Here is a 26,723-nt window from a genome sequence, read left to right as displayed (position 1 = left end):
CTACTGAATAAAATAAGAATGCATGAATTCATACTGCCATAAATAAATGTGTTTATACATATACTCAGCCAATTCATGGGCAATCAAGAAACTTAATCGACCACTAATAAATTCCTCTCCGCCCTGAGAATCTTCTCTCAAAGCATGCGAACTGAAACGCAGACAACGTTGGCCACCTACCCCTTCTTCTGTTGGCCAGCTACCCCTTCTCTATCAGTTGGGAGATGTAGCCTTGGCTAGCCTGGAATGCTTTTGCTAAATGTCACTATTCTGTTTTAATCTTACACAGGTAGCAATCTCTCCCCGCCGTATTCCCACCAATAAATATCCTTTTGTTACTGAGGAGAGATAAGGAAATGCTTTTCCTTCTGGAAGAATACACTTACACTTGAACTTGCTCAGTCGTGTCCGACTTTTTGCGACCCCATAGATTGTAGCCTGCCAGGCTCCTCCATCCATGGGATTTTCCAGGCAAGAGTACTAGAGTGGGTTGCCATTTCCTTCTCCAGAGGATCTTCCCGACCCAGGGATTGAACCTGGGTCTTCCACATTGGAGGCAGACACTTTACCGTCTGAGCCACCTGGGAAGTCAATAGAATGCTAACTAATAAATATAAAATAAGTGCCTGGGGTTAGGGAAAATACTTAAAAAATTTTAAAGAAATATGAGAAGCCAGTTTTCCCTAAAGCCATAAATCAGTTACAATAAAGGCTCTAGACAGGGAGCTGGGGGTATGAGTGGAGGAGGTAGTGGCAGCAGGTGGTTAAGGACCAGAAATTCAGGCCTCACTAGTAACAGCTGAGCGGCGACTCAGTCCGTGTCCAGCCAAGGCAGAGGTGACGGCCAGCGGGCATTCAGAAGAGAGCTCATCTGGGCAGGCTGGTACCCACATCCACCCGCAATCAAAGCAGGCGGGGTCCCACTGACTTCTCCTGCAAGGTGTTCCCCACAGCCACCTTATTATCATTTTTCATTTATTTCTGTTAAATAAAGGTGGTGAAAGAAAAGCCCTTCCAACTCTAATATTCTATAATTCCCTGAGGAGAAGACCCCGTCCTCATAATTCTTCTAGATGAAAATGTAGCTTAAATTCCTTTTTGGTTCATGGTCAGTATTTTCTCTGCTTTTTTGTTTCTTAACCTCAGCTTATCTTAACCTCAGCTTATCAGTGACATTTCAAATAACCAACATGACTTACTTGGGCCCGCTTCTCAAGAGGGATGAGCCCTGAGTCCCACAGCTGCAGGGGTGTAGGCAGCATATCTCTGTCAATGAGGGTGAGTATATCTGAGCTCTTCAAGGGTACAGATTACTAATTACATGGTTATGAAATAAAACTTCCAAAGATGCTTATCCTGCAGGACAGGTAGAAAGGGCCTCTTCTCCTTGGAGATGGAGAGGGACGGTATTGCTCCCAGATAAGCTGTGTCTATTCCAGTCCCTCTTCTAGTTCTTTCTTCCAGCGTGGCCCCCACATCACCTGCATCTGAAAAACTGGAAGGTATTTATCAAATAGAGAAAATCCTGGGCCTTGCCCCCTTACGAGGAATCAGGTTTTTGTGGCTTGGAACCTGAGAATCTGCATTTCAACCCAATTATATCTGTTAGATAATCTGATTCCCTGATCGGTTTAGGAAATCTAAGATACAAGTAATCTAAATTACCCACATTCAGCACAATTCAGCATCTCTGCAGCTCAAAATACAGTTGCCAAACCACCAGCAGCAACTGGGAGCTTGTTAGAAAAGCAGAAAGAGTCTCAGTCTCACCACAGACTTCCTGAGTCAGAATCTGCATTTTAATACAAACCTCACTGACTGAATATGCACATTAAAATGATACTGCTCTGCATATTGTTTCCCAAACCTTGGTTATTTGTGTATGTGTGTTATCGTTGTTCAGTCATGTCCAACTCATTGCAACCCCATGAACTGTAGCCCACCAGGTTCCTCTGTCCATGGGGTTCTCCAAGCAAGAACACTGGAGTGGGCTGCCATTCCCTTCTCCAAGGGGTTTTCCCAACCCAGGGATTGAACCTGGGTCTCCTGCATTGCAGACAGACTCTTTACTGTCTAAGCCACTATTTTTTTTAATCTGGCATAACTATATTTACTTAATATTTTAAAAACCAATTTACATTTTAACCATATCTAGCCTTGTCTTCCCTGGTGGCTCAGATGGTAAAGAGTCTACATGCAGTGTGGGAGACCCAGGTTTGATCCCTCAGTTGGGAAGATCCCTTGGAGAAGGAAATGGCAACCCACTCCACTATTCTTGCCTGGAAAATTCCATGGATGGAGGAGGCTGGTAGGTTACAGTCCGTGGGGTCTCAGAATCAGACACGACTGAGCAACTTCACTTAGCCTTGTTTTAAGCAAAACTATCCAAGAGATCACAAGCTGGAATTAAGACTGCTGGGAGAAATATCAATAACCTCAGATATGCAGATGACACCACCCTTATGGCAGAAAGTGAAGAGGAACTAAAAAGCCTCTTGATGAAAGTGAAAGAGGAGAGTGAAAAAGTTGGCTTAAAACTCAACATTCAGAAAACGAAGATCATGGCATCTGGTCCCATCACTTCATGGGAAATAGATGGGGAAACAGTGGAAACAGTGTCAGACTTTATTTTTTTGGGCTCCAAAATCACTGCAGATGGTGATTGCAGCCGTGAAATTAAAAGACGCTTACTCCTTAGAAGGAAAGTTATGACCAACCTAGATAGCATATTGAAAAGCAGAGATATTACTTTGCCAACAAAGATCCATCTAGTCAAGGCTATGGTTTTTCCAGTGGTCATGTATGGATGTGAGAGTTGGACTGTGAAGAAAGCTGAGCGCCGAAGAATTGCTGCTTTTGAACTGTGGTGTTGGAGAAGACTCTTGAGAGTCCCTTGGACTGCAAGGAGATCCAACCAGTCCATCCTAAAGGAGACCAGTCCTGGGTGTTCATTGGAAGGACTGATGCTAAAGCTGAAACTCCAGTACTTTGGCCACCTGATGCGAAGAGTTGACTCATTGGAAAAGGCCCTGATGCTGGGAGGGATTGGGGGCAGGAGGAGAAGGGGATGACAGAGCATGAGATGGCTCGATGGCATCACTGACTCGATGGACATGAGTTTGAGAGAACTCTGGGAGTTGGTGATGGACAGGGAGGCCTGGTGTGCTGTGATTCATGGGGTCGCAAAGAGTCAGACACGACTGAGCGATTGAACTGAACTGAACTGATCCAAGAGATCATGAGTTTGGAAGTTCTACTTTACTTTTTCTAGAACACTGAAACACATGCAGAACTATTGAAATAAAAATGCTTGCTTACTTAACAACATACAGAATCATCTCGCCCACCACATGTGGTCCAAAGGCTCTGGGGGTGAGGCTGACACTGAACCCTGGGATGCCGGAGCGCTCGGTGTCAGCTGAACGTGAGTGTCCTGAGCAACCCACAGGATGCTGAGTTTATTCCCCGCCCCCTGCCCCTCATTCACATTATGCATGAGAAAAGTCGGGCTGTGCTGCCAAAGTTAACAGGTATTTATGGTAGAATCAGGACCAAAAGCACAGAAGGAATTCTCTGGTGGGTACTTATTCCTGCACAGATCTTCTCCCCTCCAACTGGGAGCAAAGCTATGTGCCCTCTTCAATTTAAAAGGTCTGCTGCTGCTGCTAAGTCGGTTCAGTCATGTCCGACTCTATGCGACCCCATAGACAGCAGCCCACAAGGCTCCCCCGTCCCTGGGATTCTCCAGGCAAGAACACTGGAGTGGGTTGCCATTTCCTTCTCCAACGCATGAAAGTGAAAAGTGAAAGTGAAGTGGCTCATTCCTGTCCGACTCTTAGCGACCCCATGGACTGCAGCCCACCAGGCTCCTCTGTCCATGGGATTTTCCAGGCAAGAGTACTGGAGTGGGCTGCCATTGCCTTCTCCATGTTGCTAAATAACCTGTTGTTTGTTGTTGCTTAGTCACTCAGTCATGTCTGACTCTTTTGTGACCCCATGGACAGTGGCCCAGCCAACCAGCTCCTCTGTCCATGGGATTTTTCCTGCCAAGAATACTGGTGTGGTAACCAGCGATTTTTCCTCCAGTTCAATTAGGAAGTTCTCCTGTTTTCCTTTCCATAGTAAATAGCTGGCAGCTGGCAATACATTTGAAAATCCTCATTACTGAAAGTCATTCAGTCGTGTGTGACTCTTTATGACCCGATGGACTATACAGTCCATGGAATTCGCCAGGCCAGAATACCGCAATTCTTTACCAGCTGAGCCACCAGGGAAGCCCAGTCAATACAGTGAGAGCCTTCCCAGCCCCAGATTCCTCTGCAGCAGGGTTAAGGCACGTGACCTGCACTGGCCAATCAGCTGTGCCTCACACGAGTGAGCCTGGAAATGAGCCGAGTGGAGGCGCCGCCCACTGGTAGGTCTGAGTAGAAGGCCTTCCAGCCTTCAGGGTTGGCAGTGTCCAAGTTCCCGGCTTCCAGGCTTAAACGTGATAGGTGCTGAGCTGCAGTGGCGGCGAGGAGGAGCTGCCAGAGAGAGGCAGGGCGTTGTTCCCTGCTGTGAAATAGATTCTTTCTGCTGGAGCCTTTTGGATTTCTAAATGGCAACCCACTCCAGTGTTCTTGCCTGGAGAATCCCAGGGACGGGGCAGCCTGGTGGGCTGCCGTCTATGGAGTCGCACAGAGTCGGACACGACTGAAGCGACTTAGCAGCAGCAGCAGCAGCAGGAGCTACCTGCTAGCCCTTAAGAATCCCTCTAGTGTGAAGTTGTCAGAGTGGGTTCCAATGGGAACTGATAACTTTACCCAGCACATCTTATAGCCACAGTTTTCCGCAGAGATGTTCTCTGGTTTTCCTCACCAGAGTTAGTTGGTGGTTACAATAGAAGTTGCCTGAGACTCTTTCAGTAAAATACAACTGCATGACTGATTATGGACCCCAGCTATTTATTTAGTAAGAGTCTAATTTCTATAGCCTCATTAGACCTCATTATTAATTTATAAAAATTCAATTTTAAGCACTGCTGCTGCTGCTGCTGCTAAGTCGCTTCAGTCGTGTCTGACTCTGTGTGACCCCATAGAGGTTAGCCCATCAGGCTCCTCCGTTCCTGGGATTCTCCAGGCAAGAACACTGGAGTGGGTTGCCATTTCCTTCTCCAATCTATGACAGTGAAAAGTGAAAGTGAGGTAGCTCAGTCCTGTCTGACTCTTAGTGACCCCATGGACTGCAGCCTACCAGGCTCCTCCATCCATGGGATTTTCCAAGCAAGAGTACTGGAGTGGGGTGCCATCGCCTTCTCCAATTTTAAGCACTAAACACCTTAAAATAATGATTTTGAATTAGAAATATCTATGCCACTTAAGTATTTTGGACCTCCAAACCCAGGACTGTATGGCAGAAGTGATATTATTTGTACACATAACTACTGATTTTGTAAGAATTCTCATAAAACATTTCTGCAATACATGGTAACCAGTCTCTAATATACAGCTATATACAGCTCGCTGCTGCTGCTGCTGCTGCTAGGCCGCTTCAGTCGTGTCTGACTCTGTGCGACCCCATAGACAGCAGTCCACCAGGCTCCGCCGTCGCTGGGATTCTCCAGGCAAGAACACTGGAGTGGGTTGCCATTTCCTTCTCCAATGCATGAAAGTGAAAAGTGAAAGTGAAGTGGCTCATTCCTGTCCAACTCTTTGCGGCTCCTCTGTCCATGGGATTTTCCAGGTAAGAGTACTGGAGTGGGGTGCTATTGCCATACTGAAATTTTAATACAGACTAAGTTTTTCTTTGGAAGGAATGATGCTAAAGCTGAAACTCCAGTACTTTGGCCACCTCATGCGAAGAGTTGACTCATTGGAAAAGACTCTGATGCTGGGAGGGATTGGGGGCAGGAGGAGAAGGGGACGACAGAGGATGAGATGGATGGATGGCATCACTGACTCGATGAACTCCGGGAGTTGGTGATGGACAGGGAGGCCTGGCGTGCTGCAATTCATGGGGTCACAAAGAGTTGGACACGACTGAGCGACTGAACTGAACTGAACTGAAGTTTTTCTTAATAAGTAAAATTGTCACTTACTTTGAGTTGAATGTGTCCAGAATCAAGAAAACCAGAACTAATTCTCACTACCAATTATATCTACTATTGTCATGTTATGTGTCGGGAGAATATCATCTGCCTGTGTGTTGTGATAATTTATTGTGTAATAAAAGGCTTCAAGGGGTCACAAATGCTATTAAATGATGCATGGGAATGGTCATTTTTAAGTGATGATGATACTGAGGACTTTCAATCTAGTATCAAAAGACAAAGTTAAAAAACTAAGAAAGTATATATATATTATATATATATATAATATATATGTATGCACATATATAAGTATATATATTATGCACATATATAAGTGTATATATATATGTATTTCTAATACTCTGTAAGGGTTAAAGATATAAAAAGGAAGGAATGAAGAATTAAATCCTGGAAAAAACAATATTCAGGAAATTGGTGAAGGAACTCCAGTCAGGAAACCACAGTGATAAAGAACAATAGAAGAATGGGATGGGAGAAGCCAAGGAGAGAATTACAAGTCTGCCAGTAAATACTAAATCAGTCACTGTGTGGCTAAATGTCTCTGCCTCCTAGCTACACTCCCTCCCACAGCTTCCTGAGGCAGGGGCAAGGTTTGAGGAGAATTGCCAAATTCTTCACAAGAATTCTACCTAGAAATGAGTGTATGATACTCCTGGGTAGAAAAAAAATGTAAAAGGGACTGCTTCTTACCACTAAATTCAAGGAGCGGGTGGGCAGGAAATAAAGGAAACAAAAATACCTAAGTGTGATTTTCCACAATGGACTGACCCTCCAAGAGTTTGAATGAATGAAATGAATAAAGGCCCTTCCCAGGCAGGAGATCTGGACAATGTACTGAAACTCCAAGAGTTTAGGTAATGACAACTCTAGAAACCATTTACAAATGATTCACTAAAAATCTCTTGAGATTGAGGTCTGGCTAATGAAGCTTTGGCCACCTGATGCAAAGAACCAGTCTTTTCACTGAAAAAGACCCTGATGCTGGGAAAGATTGAAAGCCGGAGAAGAAGGGGACAGCAGAGGATTAGATGTTTGGATGGCATCACCAAATCGATGGACATGAGTTTGAGTAAACTCCGGTAGTTGGTGATGGACAGGGAGGCCTGGCATGCTGCAGTCCATGGGGTCACAAAGAGCGGACACGACTGAGAGACTGAACTAATGAAGCTTCAAATTTTTAGAGGCATAACTTAAGTGCAAGTTAAATAAAAGTCATAATATTACAAAAGATAGGACATGTCTAGAAAATATATTTTAGTTGGAGACCTCCAAACAAGAGAGTATGAGGACTAACAAGGGCAATGGCAGCAGAGATACCCTGGCCCAGCCTCTTCTCATGTCTCAGCTGGGTTTTAGTTTGGATACTTATAAGGGGTTTGGACAGCAGCTGAGGCTCCAGGAGGCTCTAAAATATGCACTCTTCACCAAGCAAGTAACATACATGAATGAGGAAGTCCACAGCCCTCCACAGGAGAGCTACCAGTTTCAATGGGAAAAAAAGGCTTATTTTCAGTAGTCATATAGGCAATCCCGAAACAGGTTAAGGTTTGGATAATCCTGGACATACTGGAAGATCACCAGCTGAAGTGGAAGGAGCATAGATAGCTTTTACTTTATATATTAAAAACTATTAGCTTAAATTGGAGTTACAGCTTATCTTGAAAGATGAAATTTCAGTGGTTTTTATAAGCTGCAAAACTTGGTAGTGTTATATTGCCGAAGAAGGCTTGGTCAGACTTTAAAAGGTCCAGGATCTTTTGTGAACTGGAAGCCTGGGTTTGAACCCTACCTCCATCTTACTGGCTTTGTGATCTTGTCAAGGTTACTTAACCTCTCTGACCCCAGGTTTCCTCAAGTATAAAGGAATAATAATTATAAGGTTGTGACAGATTACATAAGATAATTACACAGCACATTTAGCAAGAGCCTGCTATGCTTAATACTCATAAAGATAATTTGAATTATTTTCTGAAGAAATGAAAAAACTATATTTCTACTCATAATATGTGCAAAAATCAAATATTATTTATAAACATTTAGAATAATGATTAATATTTTTGGACTCTTACTATTAGATGCCAGTAAGAATAATAACACAAATGTCTTTATTAGGTCTTAAATCATCAATCCTTATTAAGAAATGTTATGCCTGTTGCTTTGTACCTCCCCCACCTGCCCAGAAATGATACTTTGTTCCATTTTCAGTGACATATTTGACATGTCTGTTTTCCCTACAAGTCCCACCCCCCACTAGTGATACATCTGTAAAGTAGGTGTCTTTTCATGTCCAGGAAATGACTGACCTTGGGGACCGGGGCTTTTTCATCAGCCTGAGTTCTGGAGAGCTGACTGCTCCCAAGGCTTGTTGCTTTTTTCTGAAAAAAAAAAAAAAGAAAATATTAGCTTCGATGGGGGAAGATACCTTAACAGTGTGGTCAACCGCAAATTTTTCTGTCAATACAAGTATCTTTTCAAGCAAAATTCAGACTAATATACTCAATGCTAAGCACACAAAAAGTGAAACAAGTTTTTAATTTGTTATATCTTAGCCTGAAGACTATATAAATATTAAAAAGAAAGAGTGCATTGAGTAAATTGCAATTGTTCAATAGTCAATGGTTTTGGAAAACTGCCGAACTCCTCACATGGCCAGGTGCCATTTTCCACTGCCATGCATTCCCAGAACAGCATCACTCACTGCGACAGGGTGCGTTCTTTCTCTCTTACCCTGAGCGCTGCAGAGCAGGCGTTAGCACAGGCTGCAGAGGGTGACTCAGCAGCAAGGATGCAATCCTATGTCTAAGAAACTTATCTTAGGGAAATAATAGTACAAGAGCAAAAGCCTTTTTTTTTTCACAGATATTCATCACGGTATTCTGACTTCAAAAAGCAAAACACAATATAGGTAATAATGAATGTTTATTGAGTCCTTTATTACCTATACTGTTTTTTGCTTTTTGAAGTTAGAATACAATGATGCATAATAATAAATTATTTGAGTTCTTGGGCTTCCCTGATAGCTCAGTTGGTAAAGAATCTGCCTACAATGCAGGAGACCCCGGTTTGATTCCTGGGTCAGGAAGATCCGCTGGAGAAGGGATAGGCTACCCACTTCAGTATTCTTGGGCTTCCCTTGTGGCTCAGCCAGTAAAGAATCCGCATGCAATGTGGGAGACCTAGGTTCGATTCCTGGGCTGGAAGATCCCCTGGAGAAGGGAAAGGCTACCCACTCCATAAGGGCTTCCCTGATAGCTCAGTTGGTAAAGAATCTGCCTGCAGTGCAGGAGAACCCAGTTTGATTCCTGGGCTGGGAAGATCCCTGGAGAAGGGAAAGGCTACCCACTCCAGTATTCTGGCCTGGAGATCCCATGGACTGTATAGTCCATGGGGTCTCAAAGAGTCAGACACAACTGAGCGACTTTCACTTCATTTTCACTGCACATTGAGTTCTTACTCAATGTGTATCAGGTAATTGTTCCATCAGAATAACTAAATTATAGATAATAATAAAATAATGCTCTAATAATACAATATATTACAGTACTATTGTAAGTGCTCTAAGCATCATCATGTGTAACGTGTATAACATCATATAACATGATAAATATGTAACATGTATCATGTATAACAAGTTAGTTAATCTTAAAATTACACAATATAAGGCTGTTACTATTGTTATCCCCATTTTATGGGTAAGGAGATGGAGGAATGGGGTGAGTATATAACTTGGCCGTGGTCACAGCTTGTAAAAAGCAAAATGTCTATTTCAGACCTTATTCTCTCACCTACCTACACTGCCTCCCACATAAGAGGTCATGCTATGAACAGCTACAGGATGAAATGTCATGTGGTTGTTTAAAGATCATGTTTAGAAGAACACTGCATTAAATGAAAATACTTAACTTATATTTTACATAAAGAAAAGCCACATTATAAAGTAACATGCATAGTATGATCTCTGAAGTTTATGTGGGGTTATTTTCTGATCGTGGGGTTAAGAGTTCTTTTTTTTTTTTATTTTCTTATATAACTACTTGGAGAAGGCAATGGCACCCCACTCCAGTTCTCTTGACGGGAAAACTCCATGGACAGAGGAGCCTGGTGGGCTGCAGTCCATGGGGTTGCTAAGAGTCAGACATGACTGAGTGACTTCACTTTCACTTTTTACTTTCATGCATTGGAGAAGGAAATGGCAACCCACTCCAGTGTTCTTGCCTGGAGAATCCCAGTGACAGGGGAGCCTGGTGGGCTGCCGTCTATGGGGTCGCACAGAGTTGGACACGACTGAAGCGACTTAGCAGCGGCAGTGGCATATAACTACTTAAGTGACAAATGGATAATAAACAAGGGGGGAAGATAAAATATACAGTTGCTTTCTCCACAAGGACTTGATATCTTGTATCTTTTACTTATGAATTTTACTTATGTATTTCAGAGAAGCAAGCATATAAAGTTTATAATGCAACATGGCGAGATTATGATCCAGTATCTATAAAACATGAAGCATGTACTATAAGCATTGAATACATAGGAGGGGTTATCATGCCGATTAGGTGATATATAACACTGTAAAGAGTTACATTTCCACTTACACACAACTTTGGACACTTTTTGAAAAATATATAATTGAGAAGAATTTGGTTGAATTCTTTAACATTTAGAAGATATTCAGCAAAATTTATATTGCTTAATTTTGTGAAACTGTCTGCCACAATTTGAGCTGAAGTTTGAGCTGAAGCCTTGTTTCCCTTCAGGGCAAATACTGTCTTAGCAAGTAGAAAAGATGAAACTCAGCTTGCTGTCCTCAAAGTCCAATGGTCATGTGTCCACTGGTTGGCCATTCTCAGAGCCCTGCAGGGTGCCCACTGAATCAACAGGGTGGACACGTTTTAATGGGTGTCTGAGGGTCTTCAGAGGCCTCTGCAGGGGCCCCAGACTCCAAAGTATCAACTGTAAACTAAGTAGTCTCTCCCAAGCATTCATGCACTACCATCAACCAGAGGAAGAAAAAAATCCTAGATAAATGTGATAGAATTAAAGAGGGCTTCCCTGGTGGCTCAGATGGTAAAGAATCTGCCTGCAATGCAGGAGACCTGGGTTTGATCCCTGGGTGGAGACGATCCCCTGGAGAAGAGAATGGCTACCAAATTCCAATATTTTTGCCTGGAGAATACCATGGACAGAGGAGCCAAGCAGCTTCTGATAATCATAGTGCATAACATGGATTCCGTGTAAGGGGTTGGATATAAGAAAGGAAGACAAGCATATAGCATTGGGGTTATTCATTATACTTGCATTTTCCATTTCAACCTCCTCATTTCCAGTGAGGAGACTGAAGCCTGGCAAAGTCCAATCACTGTCCACTGCTCCAGCTATTAACTTGTGGTCCCAGCTGTAATCAGGGAAGGTCACGTTGCAATCCTGCACTAACTGCAGCTTCAATTCTCACATCAGAATGCACATACCAGACCCAGACTTATCTGTAAATGAATTCTACTTCACCCGTTAGCTAAGATTTGCCCACAAAAATTAAAAACTTTTGGCTGAGTTACAAAACCATTAAGTTAAAAATAACTTGATACACATGCCTTTTTTTTTAATATAAATTTAACATACATAATGATTTTTATTTTACCTGTGTATAAACTTAACGTTTACTTTAAAAGGTAATTTTAAAATTATTATTAAATTCAGTATCTTTTAACTCAACTGAGGATGGGTATCTCAGCTTTCCTGTGGGTATGACCTTGCTTTGTTCTTTGAGACAACTGAATTATCTAGTTTACAAAGGACCAATTTAGTTTAGCTGAAACAGGAGTAGAATTTGTAAAAAATGATCTTCCATTATGTAATATTTATAGAGCTCTTAACAATGTCAGGCACTTGAAACACAGCACAGAAGCTTAGATATGCACACATATACCACAGCACAAACCCCTTATTCTCAGATTTGTATTGTTACACATTGTTTTCACTGTGAACCACACATACATGACGTGGTTCTCTCTTCAGCTGTATTTGACTTCATGCATCCCTTTACTCCGGGCTTCCCTTGTAGCTCATTTGGTAAAGAATCTGTCTGCAATGCAGGAGACCCAGGTTCGATTCCTGGGTCAGGAAGACCCCTCTGGAGAAGGAAACAGCAACCCACTCCAGTATTCTTGCCTGGAGAAGCCCACGGACAGAGGAGCCTGGCGGGCTACAGTCCATGGGGTCGCAAGTGTTGGATACAACTTAGCGACTAAACCACCCATCACCACCATCCCTTTACTCACTGGACATTTACTGAACCCTGGCTAGAAGCCTGGTCCTCCTCTAGGCAGTGGTGATATAATGACCAATTGAACAAAACAGGTCTTACTCCTGTACTGCTTACATTCCAGTAAGAGGACTTGGACTCTAAATAAGTCAATAAAAATCAAGATGGTTTCAGAGAGTGAAGAGTGTTGTAAAGATAATAAAACAGGGTCATGTAACAGAGAGTAACTGGCTAAGGGTTCCTTAGACAGGATAGACAAAGAAGTGACATTTGACTGAGATCTGGTATAAATAAATCAAGCATAAAGTGCGGCACGGGGGAAGGGAGGCACTCGAGGTGGATAGGGCGGCACGGATAAGGGTCCTGGGCTGGGTTTAGCTAGCTGGAGGAACAGAGGGAAGTTGCTGCCGCTGAAGCAACGTGGGCACCAGCAAGCATGGAACAAGGTGATACAGGATGCTGAACCAAGATGCTGAGTCCGAAGCGGTGGGTTCATGACAGACCCACAGTCAGGTGGGCTGGGACCACCAGTTTCTTGCAGGCCTTGGCTGGCTTCCTGCCTTCTCTGGGTACCTACCATCTAGTCCTTGGGAGTCTTTCTTGTCTCCACGGGAAAAGTTCTCAAAGTCCCTTGGCTTCACGTCAGCGTGAACTTAACTTGTGCAGTCTTCCTCATCCTCACCCCCTCTCTCCCCCCAACCATGAGCATCAGTCCTTAGAAATCGCAGTCTGGCCTGGACACATTTCTCACCCAGCTAGGTCTGCACATTCACAGCTCTGACAGGGCTGGGTCTACCCCTGGATAGAATGGAATTCATTTACTCACAGTAAGGGAAAACTCGCAACAAGCTCACTCCTGTAGGATTCTGCCTTTGTCTTCACACACAGACACGCTCTGGTCTCTACACGATTAAGCTGTTACGTGAGAACACCGGTACCAGGACAATTCAAAGTTTGAGTTCAACTAATTTTTCTTCGAGGCCACTGAACAGATTCTCCCTTGCCATTCAACCGCATTCCTTCTAACATTTACGAGCACGTCTCTGTTTTACTTAAGTTTTATAGAAAGGAAATGGTCAGGAACAGTCTGCCCCTCGTCTAAGGCTGAGTCACCCTTCCTGGCAGGCCAGCCTGTCATAGGGCCTCAGTCTTAAAAACAGTTGACAGAAGTGTCACCATCCATGCCAGATCTGCCTCTACTGGACTCTGACTCCAGGTCATCAGGTCCGGTCCATTTATAGGGAATTTGTGTGATTTTTTCCTGCTCAGGTGCAGACTCCTGAGAAGACATAGACCCTGTTTCCATGGACCATGAATCCACACCTTCTGCTAGAAGCTGCCTCTCCCATCTCGAAAGAAGTTCAGAGTCTGCCGGCCAGGAGATCCATAAAACGGCACCTCGTCTTGAGCAGACAAGATGGATAAAGAACGCACAGATTACATCCATCCTGTCCGCTGTTGCAGGAGGACATGAAAGGAATTAACGGCATGCATTTCTTGGATGTCTGTTGTGGTTCATAACAAAAGTTTTTATTGAATGAATCAGAACTCAAGTCTCAAAATAAGAATTCAAGTTTTCAAAGTAACAATGAAATTCCGAGAGCCAGGCAAAGCTGCTGTGTCACTATCTTCTAAAATCTCAGGAAAGGCCCCTTAAGTGAGGCCTCATGCCAGCCTGAGACCTGATGGCTCTACACAGAAAAGTGCCAAATCCTCTAGAATAATGGTCCTGCTCTTTGATACATGTGGCAGGAAAATCCTGGCTGCAACCAAATGCCAACTATGAGACCTCGGTCAAGTTTATGAGCACTATTAAACACTCACTTTCTCACCTGAGCAATGAAAATAATCCTATTTGTATCTCAGAGAGAGACTGAGAGGACTGTATGAAATGAAGTGTGGCCTGAAGTCTGTGGCTCACAGGTTAGAAATTGCTGCTCTGGGGGAGAGAGAGGCCCAAGGCCTTGAACCAGTGGCACTGGGACAGACTCATCAACCCAGGGCAACCCCTGTGCATCTAATTTTAACTCATAATGGGTCTTAGTGGCTGCTGAGAATTTTTTTGGAGCTTTGTTATCTATATAATACATGTGCTTAGTCACTCAGTCATGTCCGACTCTTTGCAACCCCATAGACTGCAGCCCTCCAGGCTCCTCTGTCCATGGAGATTCTCCAGGCAAGAATACTGGAGTGGGTTACCATGCTCTCCTTCAAGGGATCTTCCAAACCCAGGGATTGAACTCAGGTCTCCCACATCATAGGCGGATTTTCTATCACCTGAGCCACCAGGGAAGCCCATTTATATAATAGAAGAATAGTTTTTTCATTGAAAAGAAAGTGATTTTTTTTTTTTTTAAGGACTGGTCATGATTCTATTACCTGGAAAAAATTTGATCCTTTTGAGGTTTGCTTTTAAGCTTTGTTAGGTTGAACAAGAGCAGCCTTCAGAGCAGAACTAATTTTTTTCAATACAGTGAGTACTGTACCCAGTGATTCTGACTGGTGAGAACATGTCCTGTGACTGGTCTTACAGGAACTCTGGAGATGATATGAAATTATATATACAGTGCATCTAAGCCCACACTCAGAGATACTGTGATTACTCAATAACTGCTGTGCACGGTAAGTCACTTCAGTCATGTCTGACTCTTTGTGACCCCATGGACTAGCCCACCAGGCCCCTCTGGCCATGGGATTCTCCAGGCCAAGAATACTGAAGCGGGTTGCCATGCCCTCCTCCAGGGCATCTTCCCGACCCAGGGACTGAACTCATGTCTCTTAAGTCTCCTGCATTGTAGGCTGGTTCTTTACCACTAGCGCCGCCTGGGGAGCCCGATAACTGCTAGCTGAGGGGAACCTGGGATCACTTCCGGGGTCAATGCTGAAAGGCTTCCGTGATGAGTGTGGCCTTCCAGAGCCAGAGCAGCAGGTCCTGGTGCTCGTGCGTCAGCTGTGACAGATGCCGGCCCCTCTGGACCTCGCTCCCCTAGGCCTCACACGGTGTGTGAGTGTGTGTGTGGGAGGGTGATCCAGCGTCATCAAGATCCGCAGGAATAAACATGACCTCAGTGTTTCTGGGAGTGGCAAGCCTCCTTCTGAGGTACTACAGGGTGTCAGGACAGGATATGGGATAGGCGATTTCAACAGCCTTTGTGGCACATTTCAATATTAGTAAAATACCTGCAGAACACTCAAGCGCATTGCTAAATGAACAAAGAAGCAAGTCAGTGACCAGGCGTATAAATGAGAAAACTGTCACAACTCAAATCCCTTCACAGTAAAAGAAGGAACTTCGGTTTGTAAGCTGGGCCACAGCCTCCTGGCAAACACAGGTTTGTTTCCCTTTTACACTGATGACAGTCTTATGTAAGTAAATTGAGATTAAAAAGGAAGGAGTGTTTCTGCCTTAAATAACTAAAGAAAACCCTAGACCACTATATGCTACAGCGGTTTCCAGATGCTGGACACCAGTCAGCAAGGACGGGGTCCCCCAGAGAGGGAAAACAAACCAGGGATGCCCTGTGATTGCCACCGTCTACTGCCCGCGGAGCTTCCAGCTGTTGGATTATGCGGTGGCTGTCTGTCTGTCTGGGCTGAGGAGATGAAGTTGGGAGTTCAAAGGTCAAGGGAAGGGCACCAGAGAGGGGAGGTGCAAAAGTTAGCTCCAGAGATGTGCATGTGAAGAGAGCCTGAATGTGGGGAAAGAAGACCCAGAAGGAAGAAGCAGAGACAATATCAAAGGGTTTCCCGGGAGCCAGGACCAGGATGTGTTGCCAGCAGTCAGAACCACTGGGTAGGGAATGAAGAAGAAAAAGGCTCCTCCTCTAAAAGCTGCTCTGGTCCAGCCAAACAAAGGTTAAAAGCAAACCCCAAAGTGTCAAAGTGATCAAAGTGTCTCCAGTAACTTAACTATGTTCCAAAACCAAGCTCCAGAAAACTTAAAGCAACAGTAACAAAAAGCACTTGCACAATATAAAAATCACATCTGTTTGTTATCTAATAAAAAATTACAAGGCATGCCTAGAAGCAGAAAAATGCAACTTTGGGCTTTTCCATACACAGGAAAACTATAACGTGCAAGAAGCATAGTATCTTGATTGCAGGGCTGGCTACGTGAATCTACAGGTAATAAAATGGCATAGAATATATATAAGTTTCCTAGTCTTGATATCATATTATAGTTGTAGACCACGTAACCAGTGGGGAAACGAGGTGAACAGTATGTCGCATATATAAGTTTCCTAGTCTTGATATCATATTATAGTTGTAGACCACGTAACCAGTGGGGAAACGAGGTGAACGGTATGTCGCATATATAAGTTTCCTAGTCTTGATATCATATTATAGTTGTAGACCACGTAACCAGTGGGGAAACGAGGTGAACGGTATGTCGCACCAGCTGTATTATCTTTGCAACTTTCTGGCAATCTCTAATTATTTCAAAATAAAAAGCTTTCTAAAAGTATGTTTAGGAGAAAAATAGCAAATATCTTAATAAAACTACCCAGGGACTTCCCTAGCGATTCAGTGGTTAAGACCCTGCACTTCCGTTGCAGGGGACATGGGTTCCATTCTTGGTCAGAGAACTAAGATTTCACACGGCCAAAAAAAAAAAAAAGTATGAGATGAAAAACACACTGCAATTAAAAACTGATGAGACACTGCAGAAGAAAAGATTAGTGAACTTGGAGACATGGCAATAGAAATAACCCAAAATGAAACACAGAGTGAAGGGCTAGAGGACAGACAACAGAGCATCGCTGAGTTGTGGGGCAATCCCATGCCGCTAATACATGCACAGCCACAGCCTCCAAAGAATAGAGAGATGAGGAGACAAAACAAAATACTTGAAGAAATAATGGTCAAACATTTCCAAACTGCATGAAAATATAAACTCACAAGAAGCTCAACAAATACCTATTAAGAGTGATGAGTTGGGTATGAAGGAGCAAGCTGGGTTTTAGACTCCCATCCCCCAAAGATTCAAGAGATAATGGAGTCAACCCATGGGTGAGAGCTTTTCCTCTGCCCCAGCTAAGTCATGGTGCCATCCACCGCTGTGAAGGTGTCACAGAGTTCCAGTGATTCTCCTCTCCACCCCAAAGGTGAGAAGGGAGCTTGTCTACCTTTCCACCAAAGTAACAGCCCTCAAGAGGAAGCAGACTAGGGATTCTTCAGCTTGCAACAATCTCTTAAGTAACAGATCGGATGCTACATTTGATGGAATTTGTGAGCACACAATTACCCAAAAACTTTTGTATTAAATGAACACTCAAAGGTTTAACTTGGTAGCTGGTGTGCCTGTGTGCTCAGTTGCTAAGTTGTGTCTGACTCTTTACAACCCCATAGAATGTAGCTCACAAGGCTCCTCTGTCTGTGAGATTTCCCAAGCAAGAATACTGCAGTGAGTTACCATTTCCTTCTCCAGGGCCTCTTTCTGATCCAGGGATCAAACATGCACCTCCTACATTGGCAGGCAGATTTTTTTTTTTATCACTGAGCCACCAGGGAAGCTCCTTGGTAGCTGGAATACTCAAATAATTGCTTAAGCTATTTTAAAAATCCTGTATGTTGAATGGTCTGCAACACATTATCTGATTATCCTTAAAAGCAAAACAAATATTGATCCTCTGAATGTCAATTTAAGTGTTTGAAACTACCGGAAGTTAATCAGATTCATATCTGATAAATATGGGAAGGCTATCAAAATGAAAAATCATGATTTTAATGAAAAAAATATCAAAGGGGGATATGAAACAGTTTCGTGAACTGAATGCAAAAGTGAAATTAGTTTCAGAATTATTTGAACAATGGACATCGTAATTACATAAGTTTTCAAGTTACTACTGAATTTTGTTTTATTGATTTTAAGTCACCATTTGCTTTCCTATTGCATACTGATGCATCTTAAAATCAATATAAAGCTTTGGTCAGAGATTAGTTGATAGTCATCTTTCTTTCTTTCTTAGCATTTTCTAATCAGTGCATTTTTAGATCAGTGGTGTCTTAGGCTTGATGAAATGTAGTATTTTTCAGCATAAGGACTCTCATTAAAATGTTTTGCCATATTTGTTGACAAGTCAGTTCCTTTAGTTAAGTCATCCCATAAAATGAAAAGCAAATATTGTGTTTCCACATGAAAACACATGATTTATTGGAAAATAGTATCTAGAAAAAGATTCTTTCCAAGGAGACAGATTCCCCAATACTAGCAATTATAAGGCTGTGACTTTTATTCACAAATGTTCTTTTACACCGTGGTTGTAAGTAGTCTACGGACAAATACAAGTTGCTTTCACTACAGAAACACGTATAAATGGTGCTACCCCAAATGCAGTTCAGTAAATAGGCTATGTTAGTCCCTGAGAAACACTGCTTAATAGGTCACAATGATAAGCCCTAAGATCAACTCATAACCTACTACACAGAAATTCACTCACTGAATGAATCATCCCGTCCACAGCAGTCTTAGTAACGCACGTTATGGTGGCCAGCATGGAGTTGTTTCCCGATTCCTCAGCGCCATGCATGGTCTCCAGGCAGAAGGCCTGGGGGTGGTCTAGCTCAGGTCTCTCTATCCGAGGTGGCCGCACTGACAGGGGGTTGGGAGGATGCTTTCTTCTCCCACTCCACTTGTGCTGGGACTCAGTTTCCCTGGGGCCCCACTTCCTGTCCACCAGGAGGGCGCAGCTGTCCTTACACTCCCTTACATTTTAGAGCCAAGGGAATGGAATGATTTAACCTGGCTTAAAGATCTTTTGAGTAAAAAGAGGGCATGAGGAAGAAAGACGGCAATGAAGAGTCAGAGAAGTGAGTTACAAAAACTGACAACAGCCTTAAGAAAGTCTATGGAGTTGGCATTAGGTAGACTTTTTTAAATAGATAACTTTATAAACAGTTTTGGATACTAGTTAAGAGTATGCTGCTGCTGCTAAGTCGCTTCAGTCGTGTCCGACTCTGTGCGACCCCATAGACGGCAGCCCACCATGCCCCCCCATCCCTGGGATTCTCCAGGCAAGAACACTGGAGTGGGTTGCCATTTCCTTCTCCAATGCATGAAATGAAAAGTGAAAGTGAAGTCGCTCAGTTTTGTCCGACCCTCAGCGACCCCATGGACTGCAGCCCACCAGGCTCCTCCGTCCATGGGATTTTCCAGGCAAGAGTACTGGAGTGGGGTGCCATTGCCTTCTCCGAGTTAAGAGTATAGACTCTGGAAAATGAGTTCCATCCTGGGGTCCACTATTATATAACTGTGTGACCTTGGACAGGTTATTTAATCAAGTTGTGCCTCAATTTTCTCATTAGGAGAATGGGGGTTGTTGTAAGGTGTGTGTGTGTAACCCCTACATATGTTCAATATCAAATGATCACTAGTTCTTTACTACCTTTATCAAATCTATAAAGATAGTGTTTACATAATTTGCTTTCTCTCTTATTAAACTACTTCTCACCGAGATGTTAATAATTAATATATTATCCCTCCTACAAATATCTACAATTTAAAAGAGGATGCACAGGAAGGCAATCCTTACTTCAGAGGTTAAGGAAGTTGCTACTGGTGGAATTTCAGACATCAACACTAATCCAACTGGGAAAATATTAGATGATAACTCCTAAACATAGCTACTCAATAAGATTCCTCCCCCTGTCCCAGGTAGGGATGGTGTGTATCTCTGAACCTATGTAAGTTGTATGTCACTTTTTAAAAAATTCTTTTATTCATATACATGTGTCATTTTCAGAGAAAACAATCAGTTTTCATTGGATTTCAAAAGGAACATAAACTAAAAATAATTAACAATCCTCACTCTCCATGCAGCCTTAGTGCTTAAATCCTGATTCTCTGTCCGTATATAATAAGTGCCCTTCTAGCCAAACACATGTGTGTACACACACACTCACACACACACACACACACTCACACACACACACACAAAGGGTGGCAGCAGCAGCTTTACTCTGGAAACATCTCTTGAAGGTTCCAAAGGAAAAAGGCACATAAAACATTTCTCCCTTTAAGGTCTAAGCAGATAGATTCACAGATTTAGCTTTGATCATTGTTAAAACATTTTCTTCCATTATCCTTTTATTATCTATGCTGTTTATTATTCTTCTCCCTCTAATGAAAAAAAAAAAGTTTAGAATAAAGAGAAAAGTATAAAGAAGAGAATACAAATTACTCGAAATCTTGCCAATCAAGACAACCACATTCAGTTATTTTTCTATTTTTATGCAAATCAAAATATACACAATTTGTTAAATACATGGAATTACTGGTCTTTTATCATCGTTTTTTACCTATCATAAACATTTTCCTCCATTGTTAAATGTTCTTGAAAGCATGGTGTTAAAGATACCTTACTCACTATTTTTGTGCTGTTAACGTCACCAGTTCATTAAAGCTGTATGTTTGTTTCTCTAGTTTGTTATCACTGTAAATAAAGCTATGGTGAATACTTTGTACACAGGCATCAAGTACACCTCTGATTATGTATTTGAAACAAATTTCTAGAAGTGGAATTTCTGGGTCAAAAAATTTTAATTGTTTTTCTTATTTATGACTCTGGGTTGCTTATTTCTCATTTATTAATATTATTATGTCTTCATTAAAAGAAGAGTTTAATCACATTTCTAACATTTCTAACCTTATAATTTGTAAGTTTTCAAATACTTGAAGAAAATTCATATAAATGTCAAAACCAAGTCCCTTTCTTCTTAAAGCACACACATACAGCTAACATATGCTTATTCAGAAAGACAAAATCAGCAATGTATCAACATTTTGACTGCTGAGACAAGAAATACTTATTCTAACTGAACACTGCACCTCAGGAGGAATTTCCTCCTTTTAACCACTGGGTGTCCCCTGAATCCTATTTTTAAAGTTAGGCAGGTATCACCAGATCCTATCTAACAAATAGTTCAGCAATCTCTCATCATATAGCTGGTACAAGGAACCCTCATTATTTTTTAAATGCAATATTTTAAAAATTAGTCATTCAACTTTCTTGTCAGCTTTCATTTTTCTGGGAGAGAGATGCATGGTTTCAGACTTGACTGAGTAAACTCAGTGTTTTAAGAAGGTAAGCAGGAAAAAAAAAAGTAACAATATTGCATTCAGAGAAGTAATTTTTATCCCAAGCACTAAGTGAAACCAAAATTGGAATGTGAACATGAGATCACTTTAGCTCTCTGTTTCCTGTAAAAAAAGTGTTTTCTTTGAAACTGTACTTTGCAGACTTCAGAGTGATATATTTCTGGAAGGTGCTGAAGTCCAAACATTACGTACTTTGAGCTCAAAGTACATTAGATCGCTTAGGAATCAGAGACTTGATTTGAAAAAGAAAGAGAACAGGGGTGCCCACCTTAACGTGAAAAACCAACCACGAAGCCCACAGTCCTAATGATTAAGATAAACATATGTGTAGAGTTCATTCCTGAGCTCTTCCCAAATAATGTCTTTCTTATTTGATATTGGTCAATTGATAAATGAATCCATTTACCTATAAACACCTGGCAAGCAATCCAAGAAATCTGTACCATGTGACACATGGCAACACTTATCTCTTTCTGTGTAAATAAACACTGATTTAAACTTTTTCTTTTCTTTTGTTTTATCTGATGCTCACTATAAATGCACGTACACTGGAGGAAAAGAGTCATCGGTGCCGAATCTCCACTGACTCAGCAGCCTCTGGCTCGTAACAGAAACAGCTCTCAAGTGAACCGACGATATCCCAGTCTCCAAACAAGAAAGCTCCCTCAGCTCCCAGTCCCGGGTCTATCCTCAGCCTAGGTGCTCCTTCCAGCCTTCCCACCCATGACCCGGCAACATCCAGGCTCCCCCACCCCTTTTGTTGCTGCTTCTTTGACTGGTTCACTGGTGTCTCCTTCCTACCTACTTCAGGCAGCCATTTATTAACATTTGCTTTTAGTTTCTCTCTTCTTTCTCCCTACTCGCTTCTTCAATAATTTCAACCAAGAATTTTGGCAGTGAGGGTTAAAAAGGAAGATGGAATGGAAGCTTGAGCAGCTTCAAACGAAATATTTTAAAATAGTTCATGATGAGGAAGACTAAACTGAAATGTCGTCTAAAGAGGAGTCATTAAATAAGGAGTAAAAAGAAAAAAAAAAAGAATGGGATGCGACTTAGTGACTCAAAAACAACAATAACAAAAGGAATGAGGGAAGAGTTAAGGAACGAGGTCCTAGGAGAAGTAGGAAGAAATAGGGTTTGCATTTCTGCATTTCTCCCTTGCAACCAAAGCCTCCCCATCTGGTCCAATGACTCCTTGAAACCACAGTGCCCTCAATGTGCTTCCGAGCCACGCTGTCCCCAGGACATGGAGACAGGAGACGGCTGAGGGATGGGGTGGGGTGGGCAGGCATTTCAAAAAGAAAAGGAAATGAGAAAGGAAAAAAAGGAAGAAAAGCTCATATTTTCCAGGAACTGCATTATGAGATCTGTAAGAATTATCTGTGTTACTCGAAAAGTGCTCAGAAGACCACCGTCAGAAGAGTCACCTGAGTGACTGGGAAAAATACCGAAAGCCTGATCTCACCCTGATCTGGGCCCAGGAGTCTGAATTTTTCATACTATGTCCAGGTGATTCATAGGCATGCTTAAACTTGAGAAATATTGCATAATCTCATGTAATGTCCTAGGAGATGAGGAACAAAGTTTAAAATAAATTTTTATGATACTAACAAATTGATGCTTTTGAATTGCGGTGTTGGAGAAGACTCTTGAGGGTCCCTTAGGCTGCAAGGAGATCCAACCAGTCCATCCTAAAGGAAATCAGTCCTGAGTGTTCATTGGAAGGACTGATGCTGAAGCTGAAACTCCAATACTTTGGCCACCTGATGTGAAGAGCTGACTCATCTGAAAAGGCCCTGATGCTGGGAAAGATTGAAGGTGGGAGGAGAAGGGGATGACAGAGGATGAGCTGGTTGGATGGCATCACTGACTCAATGGACATTTAATCAGATAAGTGAGAAGAAGGAAAACAGTCAAGAAAGATGCCGTTTTCCTGAAGACTGAGACAGTAAATCTCATAAAATGATACACTACAAGAAGAAAATTTCAGAAGACTGTCTGCATCCTTAATAGGAAACGAGATGGCATTGCCCCCGTGAAAGCCAGGTAGAGAGCCACAGACACAGAGAAGATGGAGATGGGAAAATAACAGAGTGAAACAGAGAGAGAGGGCAGGAAGACTGGATTAGAGAGGGGTACAATGCAACAGGGGAAAAGGCAAAATTTAAACCTGTATTGGAAGTTTCAAGGAGCAGAATTTAAATGACAGAAATAAAAATATGGGGGATAAAGTTCAGAAACTCTAGCAGAATACAAAGGTGAAGGTTAAAGAGAAAACTGAGGCAGGTGCCTAATGAATGTCTGATCTCAGAACTATATGTATGGTTAAAAAGAAACTGAAATAAGACCGATAATTACATAATAGACACTCTAGGAAAAAATTAATAGAAAAACACACATGTAGGCACATCCTGGCAATTTTTTAAATTGTAAGAATAAAAGAAAAAGAAATCACAAATGCACCAAAGCAGGAAAAACAAGTTCTCTAAAAATAAATAACAATTAGGCTGCCTCAGACATCTTTTCTATAGCACAAAAAGTCAGAAAACTATGGAGCAACAGGTAGAATATTTTAAGGGAACAGAACTGTTACCCCAAAACATACAATTTTGTAGTAGCACCTTGTGTGAGGCCAGCAGAAAAGCATGCTTAGATCCACACAGATGCAGAAAATCACCATCCATATGCCTTCATTGAAAAATAAATTATCTTAAAAATATTTTAGTTAATTGGAAAATAATAAAAATTTAGAATTAAAAAAAATTGGAAACTGCAATTGAAAAGGATTTTGGAACTTCCTTTAGTGAGTTTAGCCTTTCAAATCGGACACCCAGCAGAGTTCTGGATCTCCAGGTAAGACAGACGGGGACTGCCCTTGGGGCACATTTTCAGAGTTGCCTCCTTCTTGGCACTGGGACATGAACTTGTCGAGCACAATCAAGTCCCCACAATTAAAGTGGACAAGAGATTGTAATGACTTAACACCCCCTAAAATAACATTTGCTGTGGCACTTTTCCAGAATTTGCTAAGGACGGCTTTATCACTTGTTGGCAGGAACACTGTCCCAGAAAACTTGTTAACAAGAAACTTGTTTTCCTCTCTCAAACACACAGCACCAAATAATAACCAGATTAAATATTATGTGAAATGCCAAGGTACTTAAATACGATTTTCTATGTATTTAAAAGTGGAAGTGTTAGTCGCTCGGTCATGTCCGACTCTTTGTGACCTCATGGGTTGTAGCCCACCAGGCTCCTCTAGTGGGCTCCATGTCTGTGGAATTCTCCAGGCAAGAACACTGAAGTGGTTTGCCATTCCCTTCTCCAGGGGATCTTCCCAACTCGGTGGGACCAGCATCTTTTACATCTCCTGCTTTGGCAGGCAGATTCTTACCACTAGCGCCACCTGGAAAACCCCATGTATTTAAAAGCCACACACAATGATGACTCCTCTCAACTGGAAAATATTTATCTATCACAAAGCACATTGTTTATCATCTTTATTCTAGGCCCTTTTAGTCTAGTAATGTTCCTTTGTTATCTCAGCTTAAACATAAAATATGGCTTCCCTGGTGCCTCAGATGGTAAAGAATCTGCCTGCAATGCAAGACACCCAGGTTAGATCCCTGGGTCGGGAAGATCCTCTGGAGAAGGGAATGGTTATCCATCCCGGTATTCCTGCCTGGAGAATTCCATAGACAGAGGAGCCTGGTGGACTGTGGTCCATGGGATCGCAAAGAGTAGGACAAGACTAAGTGACTAACATGAACACACATAGAAAAAAGATGAAGGAAAATACTCAAAGATAGAAATAGTGGCCATTTCTGTAGGGCTGGAATTCTAGATGACAGTGTTTATTTCTTTAAAATTGTTGATACCTTCTAAATTTTCTTTAGAAGAAACATATTGAAATACGTTTCTATAATGATATGTAAGAGCTGCATCATTATTTAAAAGCTACAAAAATCAGTATATATAATAACTATGAACATATAATATCATCACAATGATTTGAGAGTACACACAAAATTTTGTAGCAGCAGTGATAACTTAAGTGGTAAGACAGGGTAAATACTTTTGCTTTTCACAAGTACATATTACTTTTGCAATTAAAAAAGACTAATCTCATCAGGAGAAAAAATATGTTAGAAAGAAATTTTAAAATGTTGGAGTAATTCATGGACTTTAGAAGCAGGAGAGGTAAACACACTGAGGGAAAGAATACCACGAAAGCTGTTATGGTACAGAGAAATTATCAAATACCTTCAAGGAGCAGTTTAGACTCTATACATCTCCCTTTCTTTACCTATAAAAACATATCCATCATTAAATCTGAAGTCCTTAAAACAGGCTCTGTGAGATCGTGTGCATCCCATGTCTTAAATTCTATTTCTCAGGACGTCACGGAAATATGCTGCTAAGATGCTCACACTCCCCCAGGGTGGTCAGATGTGTCAGTCAAACACTTTAAATAGATGTGATTGCAGGTTTGGAAAGACAACTTTGTTCCACTGTATTTAAAGGTGCTGCTAAATGTTTTCATTTTTCTCTTTCCTACTCTGTAGTCATTTTATCTTTGGTTTTTTTAGTCCATTCAACTTTTGGTCTTACAGTTCCTCTACACCTGAGAAGAACTTAAGTTCTTAACAATTGTCACAAAAAACAAAACATACATTTTCAAAGAAACTTACTCAACTCCATCCTCAAGCATTTATACTGCAAATGCAACATGACAAATGATATTTTAGTTGCAATAGTCTATTAAAATAACTGCAGACATCCTAGGATCACTTAGTGGGTGTATAGGAGTAATATTCAAGATAAATAAAAACCATTTATGGCAGCAGAAGAGAAAGAACTCTGAAATTCACACAGCTGCATTCATCCCCAGGTAGTTTTGCCTATGACAATATCATAATGGTTCTCGTCTGATCCTAATCATTTTCAATCCTGGTTAAATCTTCCCGAAGCCCTTCTCTGTACCCTTTTTCTTGCACCTCCAAATGAAAGGCACTGGAGAAGTATCCCTGAGCAGAGAAAGCACATTTTCAAACTGACTTTATTTCAAAGGCCTGGCTTAGTCCTTGGAAGCTTAACTAGTATGTTTGCATATGCTTGGGGACAACAAGCTGTTTACTCTTTGGAGGTAGATGCTAGTTTGAAAATGGATAACCAAACCCCCCCAATAAGCTTCTTAATCTTACTTCTTGTTCAACAGAACAGCAGATAAGAAAGCATTTGTGCGAAAGAATCAGTTTTAGGAAATCTTTCCCTAGTAA

General features: G+C 41.9%; 1 protein-coding gene across 9 annotated transcripts in view; it reads right to left on the bottom strand.

The window, feature by feature from the left end:
- The window catches only part of CAST (calpastatin), a 130,798-nt gene that overhangs the window by 84,306 nt on the left and 19,769 nt on the right, over positions 1-26,723 (bottom strand). For all 9 annotated transcript variants that reach the window (XM_019965443.2, XM_019965445.2, XM_019965454.2 and 6 more), the window contains exon 3: positions 8,392-8,463. In XM_019965443.2, coding sequence (XP_019821002.2) covers positions 8,392-8,463 — 72 coding nt within the window. The remainder of the gene's footprint in view (positions 1-8,391; positions 8,464-26,723) is intronic.

This window comes from Bos indicus, chromosome 7 (assembly GCF_029378745.1).
Source record: "Bos indicus isolate NIAB-ARS_2022 breed Sahiwal x Tharparkar chromosome 7, NIAB-ARS_B.indTharparkar_mat_pri_1.0, whole genome shotgun sequence".
In the NCBI taxonomy this organism is placed as follows: Eukaryota; Metazoa; Chordata; class Mammalia; order Artiodactyla; family Bovidae; genus Bos; species Bos indicus.
Note: the sequence above shows the minus strand (reverse complement) of the source record. Positions and strands in the feature narration are given on the sequence as shown.